We start from the raw sequence: 22707 nt of genomic DNA, 5'->3' as shown, positions 1-22707 counted from the left end.
GGTAAGGTTTCGAAGAGTTGCCTTGATCATTTTTCTATTAAGAATCAATACATAACTGACTTGTCTTTTAGTGCCGATTGATGCGGGCTCCAGAAGAACGTACTAGTCCTCACCATCCTGGTGCAAGTTAAAGAGAAAGTCAACTCTATGATGGAAAAAACTGGAATAATTGCTGGTATCATCATTCTTCTCATCGCTGGTGGCGTCCATTCACTCTCAGAAGTAAGTGTCGCTGTTGATTTTTAATTAATTATGGCCCGAATTCACGAAGGTGGTACAATTGAAACTATTGCCCCATCCCGGACCACCCCGGACCACCCCGGATCTGATCCGGGGTGATCCGGGGAGAGAACCGTGTTGACGCCGGGGACATCCGGGGACATCTGGGATGCCAACGCGGCAACTTTTGGAGGTCAAAAACATCCGGCGTCATCCGGGGATTGTCGTGTTGGCAGAGCAATCCGGGGTGGTCCGTGTGGCTGTCGTGTAGATGCCGATCCGTGTAGCTGCCGTGTTGATCCGTGTAGATGCCGTGCTTGTCCGTGTAGACGCCGCATTCTTCCGGCCTTATCCGTGTAGCTGCCGTGTTGACACCGTGTGTACAGTCATACCAAAATTACGGATCTCCCCGGATCTCCCCGGACGTCCCCGGATTTCCCCGGATCACCGTGTAGATCCTTGAGCATCCGTGTTTATATGTGACTGGGGCATAAGGCTTCAACCATGGACTATTTGTATGGAGCGCCAAGTGTCGCATGGCCTATTTCGTTACGAAATCAGTCATTTCCTCGACGGAATGTTCATTTTGTCGACGAAATGTTGTCATTCGTTACAAAATGATCATTTCGTCGACGAAAAGCGAATGATATGTATGCATATCGAAATAGATATAACTTTGAAATAAGGTAACAATGACGTTTCTTAAAACAAAGACTTGTAACAAAGACCAATGGTTACAAAGTGTTCCTATTAGCATACAAGTAGGAAAGTCTGCAATCGATTAACCAATATCTCAATTCTATTCGATTGCCGTTTAGTCAGTCGACAGAAGTGCTATTTCTTATTCTGATTTGTCAACAATGATAAATCTTTGGTATTTCCTTTGCCTTGCAGTTCCGAAATGTGCTTACAGAAGATGAACTACGTCGGTATTCGAAGAAATCTGAAATAAAAGGTGCGTTGATGATGATTTCTTCTTTTTTTTCTCTCTTTTAGCCTCTTCATGATGTGTTAATCCGTGTGCAATATGATCTTTGAGAAGAGGAGATATTAATGTCCTCCTGATAAAGTACCGCATAGATACAGAAATTCAAGATATGCTATAATCGGTCCAATTCATTTTTTCTTTTTTCTTTTTTTTTTGGGACGCCATAAGTTCAGCGGAAGTTACTGTAATGTCTTTCAAGCCATGAAATTTTGCATAAACTAGTTGCCTTATTACCTTTGATTATGCTACCGAGTTGAACTTCTTCGCATGTGATCTACCCTCACACAAGACACAATCTGCGATACATACTTGAGTTCATTATTTGATTTGATTTGATTTGATTTTGATTTATATTATAAGATTATAAGCAAAACATGACCTTTACTGAGAGGGGCTTAGGTCAGTATATTTCCAATCTAGTCCACTTAGATTTAATGACTGAATTCGAAACATGCTGAAAATACCCCAACTTCACATGTTCTAAAACTGTTTGATTTGAATTATGTTGAAATCACATGGCGGCGCCAGTGTGGGTTACATTTTTAGTGAAGCATACTCCCCTTTTTACGCCCAGTTCATGTTCATTTTTTTTTTATTATGCATTATCTTTTCAAAAAGACGCATATAGCTCAGAAAATTCTATTTATTCTTGGAAAAGCTTTTATGTTATGGCGTCATGTTTGATCTGTGCCACGGGCACGTCTCTAATCCGTGTGTCTTTATATATATATGTATATATATATATATGTATATATATATATACATATATATATGTATATATATATATCTTACTTAAACTATATGTATATAATTTATCATTACGCTCGTTTGAAACGTAAGTCTTACGGTGATACTGATTCTTCGTTAGACTTATCATCTTATATGATAAAACAACTCCGGTTTACTTCACGTATTACAATGGCCATCTTTTGATTGAATGACAATCCTTTCCTATTTTTTCATCCAGAGCTAGAAGAAAGGCCTTTGATAACATTTGGATTTTAACGTTTGATTTTTTGGTCGTTTGATTCTTCTTTTTTTTCTTTCTTTTGTAAGGAAGTTTACAGGGCAGGCAATAAAACTCATCATTCTTTATTGTAATTTCCTGATCGTCATGAATTTCGTCCACTTGAGGCCTTCCTCACCTTATGTAACTTAGAATTATGCTTGCTTTTCTAGTCAGAGTCCCGAGATAAATATTGCTCTTTGCGAGACACGTAGTATCACACATTTAGATCCTCCACTTTTTTAATCTATTGTTTGCATTAAAATCCAAGGGAGGATTTGTCTTCAATAGAAAGTCTTTTAAAAAAGAAAAGTTGAACAACAGGTACAAAATAAGTGTAAACATGGTCTGTAATAATTCATGTTCAAGTGTAAATCAGCTCTTTGAGCGTTAATTGACCACAAGAGGATAAGAATTTATAGAATCAATTGCATGTTATTTGAATATGTATGGGACGATAATCGAAAGCCAGTATCGGACATTTTGTTTCAGATGCGATTTGTTTCATTGTAATCTCATGTTCTAACATTTTCTTTAATCACATTCAGAATATGACATCATTTTACCTAGCTTTAGTCACTCTTCTGGAATTTCAAAACGTAGTCTCGGTCATCATGCACACTATCCGAGAACGCACGAAATCACATTTACGGCCTTCGATGAATTCCATCATTTGAAACTCGAGCGAAACGACTGGCTTATGAGGCCAGGACTTGAGATCGAGTACCTTGAGGCAGACGGTTCTATCCGACGAGAACCAATACGGACCAGAGACTGCCACTACTTCTCCAACTCACTTTCACACGAGTACTCCTCGGGAGCTTTCAGCACCTGCAATGAATTGGTATTAATTGACTAAGTTTACGATAAACTGTACTTGTTTAAGACAAGCAAGGTTCGTCAGTTGCATTGGTTAGGACCATGAGAATAAACCAGTCCTAAATAAGCTCTCAAAGAGCGACATCGTGCTGACTATATCGATTAAAAAAATATTTGCGAAGGACAGATATCCTTACAAATGGCAACGAATGTGTCATGGCTTCAGGGAAAACATTCCAACTCATCGAAAAGTACAAGGGACCATAAGAATACTTCATGCGAGTGTGTTTGCAACTCGTTGTATTTGTTTATATTTGCTCTGAAAGACCAATTATATAGGGATGTGTATTTGTCGTTCGTATTTGATCATACCTACAGGCTTGCCTTTATCATCCACATTAACTTTCATCCCTATGCATGGACAATATACCCTTGTTGAACGCCTACAGAAAGGGGGACAGTGTCTTCCAGATATTAGCACGGTCTTGAAATTTCCCGTCCACGTATTAACAATGGAGTATGATCGCCCTTGTGGAGCAATTGTAAGAAAATAAAACACCTGCCATTGATTTGTGACTGTTAACCATCTGGTGAAAGACATTGAAGTCAGTCATTCAGTACAATAACTATCACTTCTTTTTCCTATTATCAATGTCTACAAATGTGTCGGTACATTGTCCTTATTGTTATCTTGTGTTGCTAAGTTGTTTCGGTTTCATTATGTTGTTTCTTTTTTTCTCTCTCTTTATGCCAGCGTGGAGTGTTGACAATTCAGGATGATGTACTGTACGTCGAACCTCTCAAAAATGATCACGCCAAGAGAGTTCGGAGGAATCCATCGGAGACGTCGCATCCTCATCTCATTTACAAGCGAGAGGCGATCAGCGAACATGATGAGGGTGTTCAATGTCCCGTTTCCGGTAGGCCTACGGAGCAATCCCTTCAGCCCCTCTTTCCCCACGTAGTTGTAAATGTCGAAAAACATGCCTCCAATATTGAATAAATCAAAAATAACTTATGAGCGGTCCATTGTGGTCTCGTAGGTGAGAAAATCGCAAGATTATCTTTTTCTTATTGGTAGAGGAATGCTGCCGACGTGACAGATAATAGTGACCTATTGTTCATCTAAAGTCTGTACACAGGAGAACCTAATTTCAGAATCTTAAAGGGGAACGGGTTAACACGGACCATTGAATCCGCTAAATACTGGGTAAGCTGAACACATTTTCAGCTTCTTCTTGAAAACTTCATGACAGATTTTCACCAACGTGGCAGCTAGCACCCCCAGTGTGATAGAAACTAATAAGAAAATGGGCACCATAACCCCCTCCCCCATCACCCGGAAGCCGCAAGGGGAGCAAACAACAACAACAACAAGAAAAAAAACAACAACGAATGCAAATAGCAAATGAATGGTGAAGTATTTTCTACTAGGATGATTAGAAATGTATTTGTTAAAATGGGCAACAAGCCCTACTCGGGGGCCCCAATGGGCCCAGAGAATCTATATTAAACAATCTTTAAAAGAACCCTCTACTAAACGACAAATAATCGGAGTAAATACAATGTATAACAGTGAATGTACTTTCAAGTTTGTTTTGGCATATCCAGATGTGGTCCCCTTCTGGGCCACTTTTCATATTTTGATCTTCTTTTTGAAAACACATGGTCAAATTTTCTTTAAAACTTGGCAGATATTTTTGCCAGTGTGATAGAATGTAGAAATGGCGCCATGCCTTTCTGGAGGTCCCCTAAAGTTACCCAGGTTTGCTATGTTCTTCTCGTGTAAAAGTCTACAAAAAAAAAAAAGTTACGACTTGTGATACTCAGGTGAGTACGAGACCCATGGGTCTCTGTGGGAATATTCGTTTGTTTGTTTCTTCCTTTTTTTCATATAAATCCCACAGAAACCTTTGAATACAGCCTGATAACCTCGTATTATTTCATTTATCTTTTGATTGATTGATTGATTGATCGATTGATTTGATTTGATTTCTGAATGTCTTTTTCATACATAAATGAAATACAAAGTCAATAGAACGACCTAATTGAGCACATTGTAATTCAAATGTAACAGTTGAAACAATTAAATGATTAATTCAAATATACAACATTTTTTCCCGTAACACAATGCAAAATGAAAACAAACAAGCAATTTTTCATACACATATTTATGCTAACATATAGGATCCCGTTTATCATTCAAAGACAAATTAAGCATTTTCATTTTTTCACTTTTTTTACAATTCAATCTAAAGGGTTGGCCTATTTAGTTGTCGATTAAAAAAAAGAATTAAAAAAAAACTGTTTTCCAAAATCGCCCCGCAGATTTACAATAAGTCCTCATCATTAGAATTCGTAGAACATGTGAAACATAAATTGCACAAATAACTTAATAATATGATGTAACCAAAGGTTGAATCAATAGAATCAAGGTAATTTTGTTTGCATACGTACTTAATGTGTTAATACACTGTCAGAATATCAATATCATCCAATTGAACCGAGAAGAAACCCACTTAACCTCGCGCACTCAACAAACGCAGGAAAAAAACAAACAAACCAGACCAAACAACAACAACAGCAACAAATCTCGCCAAACTCTTTTTGTCTTTCGATTCGAAGCTATATACTTTCCACTTCGCCATATATTGTCATATATGTATAGCAATAGTCCTTCTTTATCTTTTCACTACTAATAAAACAAGGAATGAGGGTGGCAGGTAATACCGGAGAAGGAGCGAGTGCCAATGCCGGGCCCGGGAATGAAACATTGTATGACGGACCGTACCTGGGCAGAAAGTACATCGAGGTCTTCTACCTCGTAGACAGCTTGGTCTACCAGGATTTCGGAGAAGAGACGGAGAGTTATGCAATGGCCATCATGAACATTGTGAGTCTGAAGTAAAAAGTGACCCTAAAAGTTTTTTGTGAACAACCCAATAAGAAGACTTTTGTCGTAACAAACTATTGAGTTTTGGTCAAATTTGATTTTACTTTTTGTCACTTTTAAGAAATACACAGACGATTGTTCATTTTTTTGTGTGTAATAAGTATGTGTATAATGATACGTAATACATATGCCTAGGCCCATCAGAAAGAACGGAACACCGAAAGATCTTTAATGTCAGCAATATTGTTGCAAATGTGTCATTGTTTTGCATACTATCGGAAAGGTCATTCTTTTTCCTATAGAATGACACCAAGTTCTTTAATTTTTGTTAATGCGTTATGATTTTAGGACCACTTTTGTCCACCCTTGCAATTTTCAAAATGACATTTGTGATCATTTTGCACTCTCAGAGATACCGAAACCAGCGAGAATTCGGCTTGCCATAGAACCAGTAGCATTCACAATGATATTCACAGTGACATTCACATTAGTCACAATGATAACGGGCAATGACAATCACACCGTCCCCCCCCCCCCCCCCCCCCCCCCCCCACATTTCACACATTGTGCGCTACTGGCTCTATGGCAAGTCGAATTCTCGCTGGTTTTGGTATCTCTGAGAGTGCAAAATGAACACATTCTGAAAATTGCAAGGGTTGACAAAAATGGTCCTAAAATCATAACGCATCAACCAAAATTAAAGAACTTGGTGTCTTTTTATTGGAAAAGGAATGGTCTTTCCAATAGTATGCAAAATAATGACATATTTGCCACAATATTAATGAAATTAAAGATCTTAGGTGTTCTGTTCTTTCTGGGCCACCCTGTATATCATATTATGTATATGTATATATTTACATGTATATATATACATATATGTGTGTGTGTGTGTGTATATATATATATGTATATATATATATATATATATATATATATATACAACATGTACATGCATAATACACAAAAGATTAAGATTTCACGTATTGGTTCCCTAAAGAAATGTAAAAGCAATCAGGTAATGCATTTTTGCTTAATAAAGTATAGGTTTATTTGACTCTAATTTTCGACTACCTACGCTTTCTTCAGGAAAGTCATTGTCAAGAACCCTAACACGCCTGAAGAAGGCGTGGGACGCCGTAAATTTGAGTCAAATAAACCTATACTTCATCGACCAAAAATGCATTACCATTATAATATAATGATTTTTTTTCACAAACTTGTCAATTTGTCGTAGTGATGAAAAATTGACGAAGTTTTCTGCCCAATTTTTTTTTGATATAATTATGTTATATATAACTATATATATATATATATGTAATTATATATATATATATATATATATATATATATATTATTTACATATATATATAGAATATGATGAATAAAAACAAATGTCTTGGGCAGAAAACCTCGTCAATCTTTCATCACTATGACAAATTGACAAGTTGGTGAAAAAAAAATCAATCAAACGGTTCATAATGTCCAAGAGAATGAATCGCTTAATCGATATTCATCCATTTTTCATAAAGCAAATAGTATTGTAACATAATTATTTCAAAACTCGTCCAGATATAATCTTTCCATCTCATGGCGCGAGTCATATTATGGGTCACTACGATATCTTGTGCTGAGATCACAAAACTAATCGTAGATCGTTGTTGTTGTTGTTGTTGTTTGTTTGATGTATATCTTCAATTGGCTTTTTGTGATTCCGGTCAGATTTGAACAGTTTTCTCTTTGGAAATGTATCAAGATGTTTGCAGATATCCACAAGACAAATTTTAACTTCGTCTGGATCCTCATCAATGTTTCTATAAATCTCTTCTGCATGTTCTGAATCATTGTTTGCTTGTCCTCAATATGTGTCAGTATAGATGAGTCGGAGATATCTCGATCCCAGCCTGGATATTGATTTACGTTTCTCAGTTGTGCGATTCATGATCGCAACTACTAGTACGCCATCGGTAAGACATTCTACAATAATCCTTCGTTTTTGGCATCCCTTACAAAAGAATCACGGTCTACTGATTAATCACAATAATGTGGTGTCACTGGTCACTGTTTACTCTTAAAGCAGCAATTGCATCAATCAATAAAAAAAAAAAACGTGTTATCAAACTGAACATTACTGATGTATCAATTTGAATGGGAAATTATTTTTCTCAGGTTTTAATTCAGCTTACCTAGATTAGATATGCATGCAAATTATACCGGTTTCATGCGCTAGCTGTGAACAGAATTATATAGAAGACATTCAATTTAAAGGTGGTTATTGCTATCTTTCAAGACTTGTATATCAAACCGCTGATTATACTTTTGATTTAGTGTTGCAGCATCTATTCCATTTTTGCTTTGGTGATGTCCGGTATTTAATAGCAACTGTGATTCACCCGCATGTGTTCATCCGTGTTTCGAGAATTGTTGGTTAATCATTCGTTACGTGGGGGGGGGGGGGGGACCTAAAGTCGTTGGTGTCATTCTCAATTTCAGACGCAAATTATATATATTGAAAGAGGATAGCTTTAAACTATAAAACAGCATAATCACAGAGAACCCACATCATCATTTATGTTAAGGTTTGATGACCTAATAGTCTTTTGTCTTTTCAACAGGCCACCGCCCTGCAAGGTGGCAGCGTGACTTTTAACGTGACAGCAGATGCATTGACAACCTTGGATGATTTCTGCGACTGGCAGGCCCAGCTAAGTTACGATAATGACACGAATCAGAATGACTGGGACCTAGCTGTGCTCTTCAGTGGGTCAGTATGCTTTCACTGGTCTAGTAGGAAAGCAAAACACAATTCTAAGAAACTCTGATTTTGAGACATGAATAAGATGCTCTAGTGGTGCTCCGAATCTCGCTTACTTTATTTTGATACGTCTATGTTATCCTGGACTTGGACCGTTAAAGTGCATACCTTTCTTTACTCTGTCCGTGATTAGGGAAGACATACATGAATCCAACTCCTCCAGTCTCCTCGGGCTAGCAAAAGTGTCAGGAGTGTGTAGCCTGGAATCCAAGTGTTCCATCACCGAAAACAATGGACTGCAAGCAGGTATCGTCATGGCACACGAAACTGGTCACTCGTGAGTATTGTTGCAGGTTTCTGAAATGTTATTCACACATCCAATGAACAAAACTGGATAATTACCAGATAGACATGAAACGTGCTCATCTATTTTGTATCGATCTTGGGTTACTTGCTCCATGCGAAATCTCTATTCTTGATCCCACAGTGTCACATGATTTAAGGCCTAACAAAATGAAAAATCTTTTACGTAATAAGATTTGACACTTTGGGTTTTGAACGTATTCTGAAACTGGGGTTCCTCTAAAAAAACCGAACAATTATTCACATGTAGAAATGATTTGTCACACAGCGAAGAAAAAAAAAACGGCCTATAGTCGTTCAGTCAACCAAGTTTTTTTTTGTGTATTATTCTGACACTAATGAGTTTTTCTTTAAAGAAATAAAGTTGCTGATTTGTTTTTATATAACTTTAATAGGGACATTTATATATCGATTAGCCACCACTGGCTTACCTGACATATTCACGGATACGTTACAGAGAAACTATGCAAGCCATGCTTACCCCACGAGACAAAAATATTCATTTCACCTTCCATATCTTTAATTAGCACAGAAAGCAATTGTTTTCACCGTATACCTACAGTTTGGAATGATCTTTGCGAAGATACGAAAAAAAAATTCTTCTTTGTTCATTTTTAAGCAAAACCTCAAGTCAATAATACTCAACAATTGTAAGTTGCCTAGGTAGAATCCTTTAACCTGTTATTTTTCATTATCCTCTCTAAATGCGTGGCAGATCGATTTGGAAGTGCCCGCATGTTCTGCCATTTGTAATTGATATTAATGAAAAAGTTGTTATTCTTGGATATGATATGTCAAAGAACATGATAAAGGAAATGAACTTCTGCTCAATGTACATTATATTGAAAAAGATTTGAAAGAAAAACTAAGACTTATATTGATTTGAAGTGTAACTGACAACAGTTTATGAAAGTGTACTTAAAAGAATACGTATACTATTTCGATTAATTACATTGATGCACTTTTTTTCTGTCAGTATAATCATGTCGCGTGTATTTGATATAAATTTGTGGATGATGTGAAATCGCAAACATGAGAAATTTGACAGAAAATAAAGTACCTCAAATGAAGAAAATAGTACAAAATGCAATGGTTAACAATTACCATCACCACGATTCTAGTCAGCTGAGGTTACTAACAACGTCGTGCGCGTGCGCTCCTCTATATGTGTAGATAGAGGGAAAGAATATGCCTACAAAAATGTACCTTAACTCTGCCATATAGGTCCTCAGATGGAATGAGACCCCCAGGCCCGTAACTATGTGAGTTTGAGGGGGTTCGAACGAACATCCCACTGACGAGCAGGGTCCACTCGACCCCCTCCCCCACCCCGCAACCCCCCAAAAGTGAAAACTTCCTTCTGAATAGAGTTCCAAGTGTAACAGAAAAGTGATTTTTAATATTTCAAATGCCCACATCAAAGATTGTTTCTGCTCCATTTCCTCTAAGAATTTTATGGGTTGTAGCTGAGACCAGTACATTTTCGTCTATTATTAACTTTTCATGTTCTTTTTAAATCCATGCAGCAGAATATTAAATCAAGACCGGAAGAAATAACTAATAACTATGACGGAATGCACACGTCTTTAAGAAAATAAACATGTTCTCTTAAAAATAAGTTGGTCCTGAAAAAGCAGAAAACCTACCCGAAGACTGCATTATGAAGCACCAACAATTACATTGCAGCTGGAGTCCGTACATTAAGACGCATCTCTTTCTTTCAGTAATGTTCTTTTTATTCCCACTCAGAATATATAACAGCGTACAGTGCGCAACATAGCAAAATAAATAATGTTCACATTTTTTAAACAATATTGTATAACAAAAACTATTTAGTAAATATATGAAATACAAGCTAAGTAAGCAAAATTATCAGCAAATATATATATATATATATATATATGAAAAGAGAGATCCACTTGAAGGCAGGATTGTTATATATGTGGATTACTTTAACAACAAAAGAAAGCCCAGAAACTAAAAAAATCATATTCCGCACTCGTAATCAATCATTAGGAAAGAAGCAAGAGGAAAGCGGAAGGGGAAAGAGAAGGGGAAAGACACGCCCTACTCAACCCTACTGAAGTTATTGAATATGCGTGCATGGATTGAGCTATTGAGTAGCGAAGTGACTTGGATGTGATCTGGTTAATTTTGAAAGCCGTTTCTCAAAATACTTCGTTTTCATTTTCATTTTAAGATATTAACAACAACAGCAGAAACATAATGGACAATGATGACAACAACAACAATAACAATGGTAATCATAATATTGCTGATGATAACAATGATTTTCGGAAGGGGGATATGTGTTGCTAAACGCTCGATGTTTTGCATCCATTATTCCTGTCTTGAGTGTGTTTTGAATATCTCTGCAGCCTTTCATTGTCACACGATGGAGTGTACGGCTGTACGGAAGACACAAACATCATGTCTGCGATCGTCCCAAGTGGCATCGAAGCCTTTCGCTGGTCCACCTGCAGTTCAAATCAAATGAAGATCTTCATAAAGTAGGTGAAATAGACAAATACACAATGATCAGGATCATAGAACTTTCATTTAGTTCATCTTATTCTTAAATCATCTAATATCTGTTGATTTCCTCTATCTGTAATCTGTTCTGAGACTTTCAGTACTATGTTATTATTCTTCTTGAATTCATTTCGCATCGTTTCGTTTTATCACTTTCTCATGGAAATTGTTTGTGCCATGTCGATTGTTTTGTCATCTAATTCTCATACCGCAGAGTGTAAAAGGAAACAGTTTTTAGGTTTGATAGCACTAGCATGACTTCATGAAAATTGAATACGGTACGTTTGTTAGTTTGTTTGTTTTTATTTCATTTTGCTACATCTCAGTTACACTGATATAGTGACGACCATATAGATAACGATTTATACCAACAAACTGAGGATTTGAAAAAAATACTCTGTTTTATAGTACGAGCGAGTGAGCCGAAATTTGTATATTTCCGCGTTATGATTACGTTTTGTTCTTATCTTTTTTGACTTGTTTTTTTTTTTGCCCCCCCCCCCGTATGTTCGAAACCGTTGGCGTCTTCTTCATCCAATCGGCGATCGCTTCAGAACGAATGAAATTGCAGCCGCTGCTCCGAGTAACATTTTTCCTGCTAAATATAAAATGACATGTGTGAACACAATAGATATTGTCATTTTGTCCGCGTCATCGTCACGTTTTTGTTTTTGTTTTTTGATAAATTTTGGCGAGCGAGCGCAGTGAGCGAGCGAGCCGAAAATTTTTGTATTTCAGCTTACAAAACATGGAACTCTTGTCATTTTTTGCTTATCAAATCTTACAATTCTAATCAAGATATAGTGACGGCCGTAGAGATAACGATTTATACCAACAAACTGAGGACTTGAAAAAATACTCTAAACCGTACGAGCGAGTAGGCCGAAATTTGTATATTTCCGCGTCATCATTACGTTAGATCTTATCTTGTTTGAGTTGGGGTTTTTTTGCGCCCCTACCCCCCCCCCCATGTTCAAAACCGTTGGCGCCTTCTTTTGATCCAATTGGCGATCGCTTAAGAACGAAAGAAATTGCAGCCGCTGCTCCGTAAAATATTTTGCCTGGTGAATATAAAATGACATGTGTGAACACAATAGACATTGTCATTTTGTCCGCGTCATCATCACGTTTTGTTCTTAACTTCTTTTTTTATATAAATTTTGGCGATCGAGCCGAAAATTTTTGTATGTCAGCTTACAGAACATGGAATTCTTGTGTGAACACAATAAACATGGTCATTTTGTCCTCCGCATCATCATCATGTTTTGTTTTTATCTTGTTTGATTTGGTTTTCTGCCCCCCCCCCCCCTTTCCGGGCGATTTTTTTTTCTTCGTTGGTTTACTGGGATATAATCTTTGCCCATAGATCATGGAATCAGGCATATGTTCATCCTTAATATTTGCCGTTTTGTTTTCTGCTTTCATTATCCTTCTGTCAAATCCGATTCAAAGCATATCTCATGTTTACTTGTAATTTGAAATGCCGCACAGCTGAAAAAGCTTACATCCCATGAATACAAATGTATCATTGAAACTAGAAACGTCGCTATAGCGACTGGAATGCATAATGCCCAGGTATCCAAACAGGTCGAGTACGTCTTGACAATGTGAGACAGCAGTTTCACGTAATCGGCAAAACAGAAAAAAAAAAAAAAACATGATTGTCACAAATGTGTCGAGTGTTTATTTCACTTGTACTAGGTTTAATTTGGATGGATGGATGGATTGTTTAAGACAACGGGTATTCGAGAAATTGAGTGTTTTCACTTGCCCTTTGACCCCATAGCCCACAATTCTTCAATAATCACTAATTAGTAATATTCATTTTTATGACGATACTTTGAGATACTTTCAATATATGGGGAAAATTGTGACATTTACACATTTCCCTTGAACTCTGACTCCATGGCCAAGCTCTTTCCCTACACTGAGCAGTAATTAGTTTGTTTGTTTGTTTGTTTGCTTGATTTATTTTGTTCAACGTAATATCATACATAAAATTTTTACTAATACCTTAGAAAAACAATAATAAAAAATAGATTAAAATGTACATGATTCAAAGGAGAAAAGATAATTTTTTTTATTCCATTACCGATGCATGTATACCATGTATATACCTAGTTGTATTTATTTTATGCATTGAGTAATCTGCAAGGTAACAAGAAAAAAAAATGTAATTAGAGCATCTGATAGTAGAATTTTAGCTTTCCTTTGACCCCATTACCCCTAAAATTCAAAGAATCAGTGTCAGGCAGTACACGCTCATGTATGGTGTTAAAAAGATTCGTGATCTTGAACCATTTCCGAGATATGGAATAAAAATGAAATTTTAGGATTTCCCCTTGACATCTGACCTCTGACCTTTGACCCCAATGCCCGTAACTTTCCCTTTATCTGGTAATACATTTATGCACTCAAGTTTCATGAAAATACCTTCAGGCATTGCATGGATATGGGAGAAATAGTGAAATTTTGTGAATTTGACTTTGACCTTTGACCCTTGACCTTTGACCGCATGACCCCAAAAGTCTAAAGAGAATCACTGCCAGGTAGCTAAACGCATATGTACTAAGTTCCCTGAAGAAACCTTGAGCCTCTTCTGAGATACGGAGGAAAAAATAGTTACATTTTAGCATTATCACTCGACCTTTGACCTCTGGCCCAATTGCCCAACACTTTTTTCTAAAGGATCTTTATTGGGTAACACATATAATTACTTAGATTCAATTCAATAGTTTATTCATTTTCATCATCAAAGAAGAAAAAGAAAACATGATTCAAAGTCGTACAAGTTGCCGATTGTCTATCATTCATCTGATAAGGACAGTTTCTTCAAATACATTGTATAAATTATATGCACCAATGATATCACCAAAAAAACAAAAACAACAACGCATACTTTGTCATGGTAACATAAAAAAAGTTTCAAGAATATATTGTTGGCATTAGATAGATATGGTGGAAATAGTGAAATTTTAAGAATTGACCTTGAGTGTGCACACCCAAAAGTTGATAGCACAACTTCGCCCACTAATATATATATATATATATATATATATATATATATATATACATACATAAGTCAAGTTTCAGTCGGATACCTCCAACAGTTTAGAGTTACGCTGCCGGACGGAAAGACGGACGCACGGAAAACCCGAAAATATCATGTCTCCGGAGACACTTCGTAGCGAAAGCATAAACAAATATCAAATACTTTTTTATTCAAGTTCAAGAAATAGGATCTATAATACAATAAGTAGGAATTAAAGAATGGGACCTATATGGCAATAAGTAGGAAAAAGATTTTATGTTGCTAAGTTAATCTTCAATGTCTTGTCTTAATAATCATGTTGCTAAGTTGATCATTGTTCTTTGTTTCCAACATAATTATAATCTACTTTTGTTTTAGTACCCTGACCTGTGTGGATGACATTCCCGGAAGTAATCTGAGCAGCATTTTTGACCTTCCGGGCGTTACGTATGACCTTGATCGACAGTGCGAACTTGCTACCGGAAATAAGACTGCCTTCAGTAACGTTGCTGTAAGCCAAAAAAATCTGCAACTATATCATTTGCAAATTTTGTCTGTGCGATGTCTCAGGCATTGTGAGTACTGTAGTGGGCCTCATGATCAGCGTTAAGCCTCATTTTATAAATTCTCGATAAACTAGAGCACTGCTGCATCAGCTTCAGTTCAGTTTGTTATTTTTTCCACTCATACAAAATAATATAATCATAGAATCATTCTGACGTATATTTCTTATTGATACATACATATAGATAAGAGTACTTTAATACAGAGTATTTTACGGCAAATGATATGATCACGTGTGTACAGGAAATTAGATTTATCATTGTAACCTGAGGTACAGCTGGATGAGACGTAATCCCTAACAGTTAGCTTGACTCTCCCAACGGTCTAACAGCGACAAATGCAAGGTGACGAAGAAAGGGATACTTTAGTACCCGGAATAGGAAGTAGTTCAGAGAAGAGAGTGGGTAGCAACATAATTTCGAGCTGTATTGTAATCATGAACAAAGAATTGCCTGTTAAGACCGTGTCACACCAGCCTTGCGTGCGACTTGCAAAGAACAATTTTGACTACCCGGAGGTCCCCGTAGATGATCCGCACATGACAGTACCTAGCATGTATCTCAAAAGTAGTCGCCCGGAGGTGCGCACGCATATTTTTTTAGCCGCAACCGTGTTTAGGCCCTGTCACACCTTTCCGGGCAAGCTACTCGGGCTTGTTACGTGTAGGGATTTTCTAGCATACCGGACATTCCTGAGGGCGGAAAAGGATTTGTGCGAGTCAGCGCATGTGTCTTACTTGCTGCACGCGTTATACTTGCGAGTATACTGTGTGACCTTTGTACCAGTCGCGTGGGGGCTGACAACTCATTGAAGGAATTCCTCTAATGGAATGGCTGAAATCTCACAGAATTTCATTATCTTGGCTGCATACGGGACTGCGAAGTACCTGCGTGGGAATTGCCTGGGAAGTACTGCCGCTAAGGGTCTCCTACTGGCGTTCTGCGTGGACCTCTACGGGCATTCCCGCGACTCACCCGGAAAAGGTTTTGGTCATGCTCAAAACTTGGCTGCGATTAAATCGGACTTGCGTGAAGCACCTCCGGGCAACTACGCGCTAGATACTGTCAGGTGCGGATCAACTGCGGAGAGCTCCGGGGAGTAAATTTGTTTCCCCGCAAGTCAAGCCGCAGAAGTTCCCCCGTACGGTATGACAAGGCATCAATGAAAATTGCAAACATTCTTGTTCGCCCCCTGAAAATCTTCTCCGTGCTGGAAACTACCTCCTCGCCACAAGCCCGCGTAGCTTGCCCGGAATGGTGTGACACGGCCTTAAACAAAAAATCGTATTTTGAATCTATAAAAGTGAAGATTTACAATTGTCACTTTGATTCCTTATGGTCAATAAAACTACCGACATTGCAGCAAAAAAAAAAAAAAAAAAAAAAAGAGGCATTGTTACTACTCGGCACTAGAATAGGCCTATTGATATTTTGTTCAACAAAGCTTTAGTGAATGGTGTAAAGTAAAATCAGTCGCTAAAACAATGCAGAAATTTTCAGCAACTATACAGAAATGTAGTCCGTTGATAACTTCGATTCACTGTCTGTAACCGTCCTGAAGCGGACAACCACTACCCCTCTCCTTTGATCCGAGTCGTCTAACGATGATAGTATTGCATGTATGCACACGTATACGTATGCGCAGCTAGATAGCTAGCCACAGCAAAGTGTTCATAGAGATGTGATACGTGTAATGTCGTATGTAGGCGACCTTAGAATGACAACCCCGCGAAATTGAAGTCATACACATGTAATTTTAATTAGCAATATTTTTTTTTCGCTGCAGCATAGTATTTGATAATCAAATTTATGTAATAACGATCTCGTTATTCGCCCATGTCAAGGAATTGTTCAAAGTGTAAACTACAAGCTGCGATAAATGTGATCATTAAAGCTCCTTGACAACGAATTTACCACAGCTTTAGATAATTTGTTTTTTTAGCAAACTCTGCGCATATTAAGTTATCCTAGCCATTTTAAAAAGCTGCATTACTCGAGGTATTTGACACATATTTTCGTATTTTAGCGTACTTGGCAATACTATACCGCGGTCGCTTGCTGCCATTAGAAGACGATGCGCTTGCTTTTTGCAGGGATTTATTTCGGATAACTTCAGACTATCCTCGTCCACAATGTTTAAAATCTGAATGCTCGTAATTGACCATATTGTTGACGGGATGGTACAGTTTCGGTTGAGATGAAGCTCTAGGCTTTCCACGTTTTTGATGATGATTTTTTTTTAAGATAGTGAGAAATATCTTAGGAATTATGAAGGAGAGTATAATTCGAAGATGCATTCAAAGTTCATTTGAAGCAATCCTAATAAAAGTGGGATCCACCATTTAATAGGAATTGTTTATTTTACTTTGTTTGTGGTACATATCTCAGACATTTCAAAAGCAATCTTTATCAACATTTTTAATTTTGAATTCTTGTTAGAATTGTCTGCTTTTTACCATTTCATAAAGGGGTTTCTAAGTATCTCTCAAATGGAAGTTAAAAGCTAAATATTCACCTCAACCAATACTGTACCATCCCTTTAATGTGAGAATCAAACGCAAATTGCGCTGAAACGCAAGTCTCTTCTAGCAACGAAACGCAGGGATCAAGCGCAATTTGCGGGCAATACTTGCGTTTGATGCGAAGTTGCGTTTAATCGCAAGTCGAATCTCTAGCAACGGAGCCCAAGTCTCTGGTCTTTCAAAAGTCTTTTGATACGTGTCAGTATCATTACCAAGCCATGAAACTAATAAATTAATTTCTCCATGGACAATTTCGTATTTCCCATAGTTAGCATAGTGATGAAACTTGTCATACTTTGATACAGTTTATAAACAATCAGAAGATAAGAGAGAATAACCAAGTGTTTGACATGCTTTACGGTTTTTCATGCTCGCACTTGCTGTTTTTTATTTTTGTCAACAGACAACCTGCACGGCGCTTTGGTGCTCCTATTCCGACACACCTTCCTCCAGAACAATGTTTGGGATGCCAGCTGAGGGAACGACGTGTGGGGATGGATTGGTAGGTAAAAGCAGGCGGTGTGAGGTGTGCCACCTCCCTGGTAAAAGTACTTCTCATGTAAGAAATGACGAATCTCTGTTAGGGGTCTAGTGCAAGATCAAGCACCGATTCAATAGTGACTTTCTAGAAACAAGATAATTATTACGCCCCGGAAGTAATCATGTAATCACTCTTCTACGATGACAAAGACATATTGCAGTTTCAGGTTTCGAGTTCTTGGTTTTGTGGGTTTTTTTTAACGACTTCAAAGCCGACGACGAGAATAAGCCAGTTCACAGTTTGCACCAGTCTGCAATGACCCCTTGAACCACAGACTTTACCAAACATGGAATTATCTTTCATAACAACAGATGAGCACAGCCAGTTAGCAGAAAGTGGTAATTTACATGCAATTGCTGCATGAATGTCTTTTGTTGATATGGTTGAAAAGAATACAACTTCACCTGTACATTCCAATATGCACCTGGTTCATTATTATTATTGTTGTTATTATTATTATCATTATTATCATTATTTATTCGGCATTTGTAAAAAATGCAAGTGATAACAGAGAAACAAATAAAACAAGCAAACACAAGAAAACAAAGTGTCAGGCTTTCCCTGTTGAGCTTCCCTAAGGTTGAGCTTCCCTAAGGTATAAATAGATTGAAATTTTATATTCCACAAAAAATATTACTTATGTTATATTCGTCATTAATATTGCCTCATTTGAATTATGGAGTTTTAGTTTGGGGCAACACGCATCAGAATTTACTTGAAAGAGTGTCCCTCTTGCAAAAGAAAGCCCTCCGCGTTATCTGCCATTCCCCTGTACGTTCTCATACAAACACGTTGTTTGCCTCTAGCAAGCTCTTGAAAATTAAAGATCTGTTTTTGTATAATTTAGGCCAATTTATGTACAATTATTGCAACAATTTGCTCCCATCTATTTTTGATTCTATGTTCCTCAAAAACCAATCATTTCATGAATATCCCACTAGGCGTTCCAATGAATTTCATTTACCCCTTTTACGCACGATCCTTGCTAAAAATACACTTATTTATATAGGCCCAAATTATTGGAATTCTTTGAATCATGATATAAAAAACGCCCCATCTATATATTCTTTCAAGAGGAGACTGAAGTCCTTTCTATTGCAATCGTATGACTCTACAGTACTGAACTAGCCATTTGGCCTTCTTTCTCACATACTGACTTAATTATCTTTTTTCCTCTTTGAAGAATAAATTGTATTCTTTTTAGTGGATGTCTGCTGCCATCTACGCTATCGCCCAAAGCGTCAAAGACTTGAATTTCTGTCTTACTCCAGTCCATACGTCCCCTCATTTCCTTGCTTTTCTCCTTTCAGGCGTTACAATATCACTTTTTTTCTCCACAACTATCATCTGTTTCTCTTGACATGCTTCTGTCGGAGATCGCTGTCTCTGTTGTGCATTTTCGTTTGCTATTTTGTCTTCTGTTTGTTAGTCTTGTCCATTCCGTTTTGTCCCGTACAACCTTTTCTTCAGTAGTTGTTTCGTTGTCTAGTCGTTTTCTATGTTCGTTCGCGTCTATAAAAGTAAATGTATTTATCTGTGAATCTAATTCTCAGTGGGCTTCCAGACTTCTTCTTCTTTTTTTCTTTTTTTCTTTTTTTCTTCCCTTTTGTATTTATGATGCTTCAATTAATTTTCCCACTGATGTTATTTTTCCAGAGGGGCCCACATTCTACAAGCTCTGTCTTTTTAGTGGGTCTCTCCATTTTTCGCACTTTAAGCAAAGTTATACATGTACTTCATTTCGATCACTTCTGTTTCTTTTTTCACAACAATGTATAATTACTATAAGGTCCTCAATGTTGTACATTCTTTTCAATACATAATGTTCTGTTTACCTTATTCTCTGTTGTCAAAAGAAGTGTAACTTATGTTTTTGTCGGAAAATGAAATAAACTTTGAATTGAATTGAATTGAATATAGTCTTCATGAAGACTATCAAGTTGTTTTTTTAACATCTCAGTGACACTCCACTCAAGAGAAGGTCTGCAATGACCTTTATCTGCACATACTAAGATTGTAACTTCGAACTGGCTTATTTCTTTCGGTGCCGTACTATACGGGTGATCGAGGGTGCAATTCTTGGATAATTACACGACCTATGACATCAAAAATCTTAGCGTCATGAATCCCATACCATTCATCAAATCAAAATCTTATTTAATGGCCGCTTTTTTTTTTCAATACAAAAAGAGAAGAACTAAAAAGAAAGGGAAAGCAAACTTTTAAGCATGATAATCCTTAATTTGAAAAAAAATAGTGATGTATTGTTTGTCATTATAGAACAGCTATAAAAGTTGGCGTGGGGAACTTTGCCTACCTTGAATTGAACTACTGTTCATCAGGTTGAATATCAACATGCAACTCGCACCTTCTATTATTTCCAGTGGTGTATCGGAGGGTATGTGTCCTCGCATTTATCCCCAAGTTGAATTATCCTTCGGGTTTATGCCAGGTTCAAGTGTGTGCGTGTGTGTTACACACAAACACACTGCTATAGCTTCTGACCACCCGAGCATTGAGAATTAAGGGTTTCTGGGACGAACACTGTACTAGGGCTTTCTATAGCTCAGTCGGTAGAGCACCGGTCTAGCAATCCGGAGGTCTCGGGTTCGAATCCCGATGGAATCCCATTTTCTTTGCTCACTTTTCCACTAATAATTTAATATGTCATAATATCATGTTCTCAGCAGTCAAGTGATAACAGCCTAGCATAACTGATTGAGTTTTCATTAGAAAACAGCAATTTCCTGACATAGTGGACTTCAATTATTGCTGTTTAGCTGAACTATTGTTAGTAAGTTAAAGATCGACGCCCAACTCTTACTTTCTGTGCTCACCAGTGGTGTATAGGAGGGGAGTGTCTCAACACAACGCAGGACGTAGTCCCGTCCGTGGACGGCGGATGGACGGAATACGGTGACTACTGCGAGTGCTCACGAACCTGTGGAACAGGTGTTCGATTCCGAAGCCGCAGCTGCACTAACCCAACGCCACAGTGGGGAGGACAGCCGTGTGTCGGGGACAGCCGATTGTACACACTATGTAATGACCAGGTCTGCCAACTAAGCTTTAATATTGCGTGACTCACTTCTATAATCATTGCATTTTTATTTTGAACACAACTATATTATAATCCATGCAAGTAGCGATATGCTCCAGCATTTCTGTCCCTCTAAAAAAATTTAAAAAATATTTTTACAAAGTTTGTTTTACAAAAGCTTGTACAATAACGCGACTTTTCTGTAAGTCACTCGTGTATTTAATGTTAAGATCTGTGTGATGAAACACTAGGCACTTGCACTTAGTTTGGTAGTACAACGTCGTAAGGTGTGCTGATCATCGTGTCAGGCCTATAGGCCCCATACAATTTCAATGTACTAGCTTCGATTGAATTTTGATTTTATTGTTTTCTAGCAAACCAACTGGTAGGGAAAGACTTTTTGCAAACGTGATTAAAAGGAAAATATTTTCACAAGCATTTGATAGTGGGAAGCAGAAATTAGTTTAATTCTGCCACCAATTACGAAACCTCGTATTTCATATGCATTTTCCTGCTACAAGCCAGTTCACATTCTAGCACTAGTCTCAAATGACGTCTCAAACCACAGAATTTGCAAAACATGGAATAGTCTTCAAGAAGAGCAGTTGAAAACAGCCATGCAGGAAGTGGTAAATTATATACATATCACTGCTGCATGAATGGCTTTTGTTAATGTTGCTGAAAAGAATGCAGCTTCGCCTGTTGCACCTGCTTCATTTATAACACAGTTGTCATGAAGCGTAGCCCTATCTACGTTTTGAATACCTCAGATGCAAATCCATTTCAAGAGAAGGTCTGCAATGACCTTTATCTGCACAAGCTCAGATCGGAACTGTGATCTGGCTTATTTCTGTAATGTCAGCAGGGATTCTATAAATACATTCCCATTGTTCGCCAGTGCAAGCCTCTGTTTTCTCTCTCCCTCCCTCTCTTTCTCTCTCCCTCTCTTCATATCGTAGCCTTGTTCAACATCTCAAGATGACTTTCGGAACGAGCAATGCTATGCAACGAATTCCATCCCCTTCAATGGCAATACATACGAATTTCTCGATTACACCCAGACTCTCACTGGTGAGGCGTTGCCTTTTAAATGAAGATACTGTTAATGCATATTGTGAGCGATGGGATAAGACTTTTTCTATAACTTTGTTGTATAGCCGATCTACAGATTGTATATGTCACCCTACAACTTTAGAGAAAAATATGAGATTTCACTTAAATTCGACAAACTCGAGTTGAGTAAAAAAAAAAAATCTAAATTCGTTTCAAATGCATTTTCTCCTGTTAGACTCTAAGATCTTGATTATTCTTATTGTTTATTTACACAAATGCCCTGGAGTGAAAAAGAAAACAAACTAACCCACAAAAAAATATGTGGCGCAGTAATATTAAAAGACCTTATAAGGACAGACAGAATGCCACAATATTACAAAGAAAA

The 22707-nt window shown here is 37.5% G+C and overlaps 1 protein-coding gene across 1 annotated transcript; it reads left to right on the top strand.

Moving 5' to 3' along the window:
- The first annotated feature begins 150 nt into the window (after positions 1-150).
- LOC139730501 (A disintegrin and metalloproteinase with thrombospondin motifs 1-like) lies at positions 151-21312 on the top strand. Its single transcript, XM_071641341.1, has 11 exons — positions 151-222; positions 1114-1174; positions 2762-3057; positions 3787-3952; positions 5741-5925; positions 7800-7889; positions 8538-8686; positions 8871-9014; positions 14982-15114; positions 18092-18190; positions 21070-21312. Exons 1-11 carry the CDS (start codon positions 151-153, stop codon positions 21310-21312), a joined length of 1638 nt encoding a protein of 545 aa, XP_071497442.1.
- The last annotated feature ends 1395 nt before the right edge of the window (positions 21313-22707 follow it).

This window comes from Diadema antillarum, unplaced genomic scaffold (assembly GCF_040938485.1).
Source record: "Diadema antillarum isolate AM-2024a unplaced genomic scaffold, OU_Dant_1.0 seq00000318_RagTag, whole genome shotgun sequence".
NCBI lineage: Eukaryota > Metazoa > Echinodermata > Echinoidea > Diadematoida > Diadematidae > Diadema > Diadema antillarum.
This window is presented reverse-complemented; position numbering and strand designations above follow the sequence as displayed.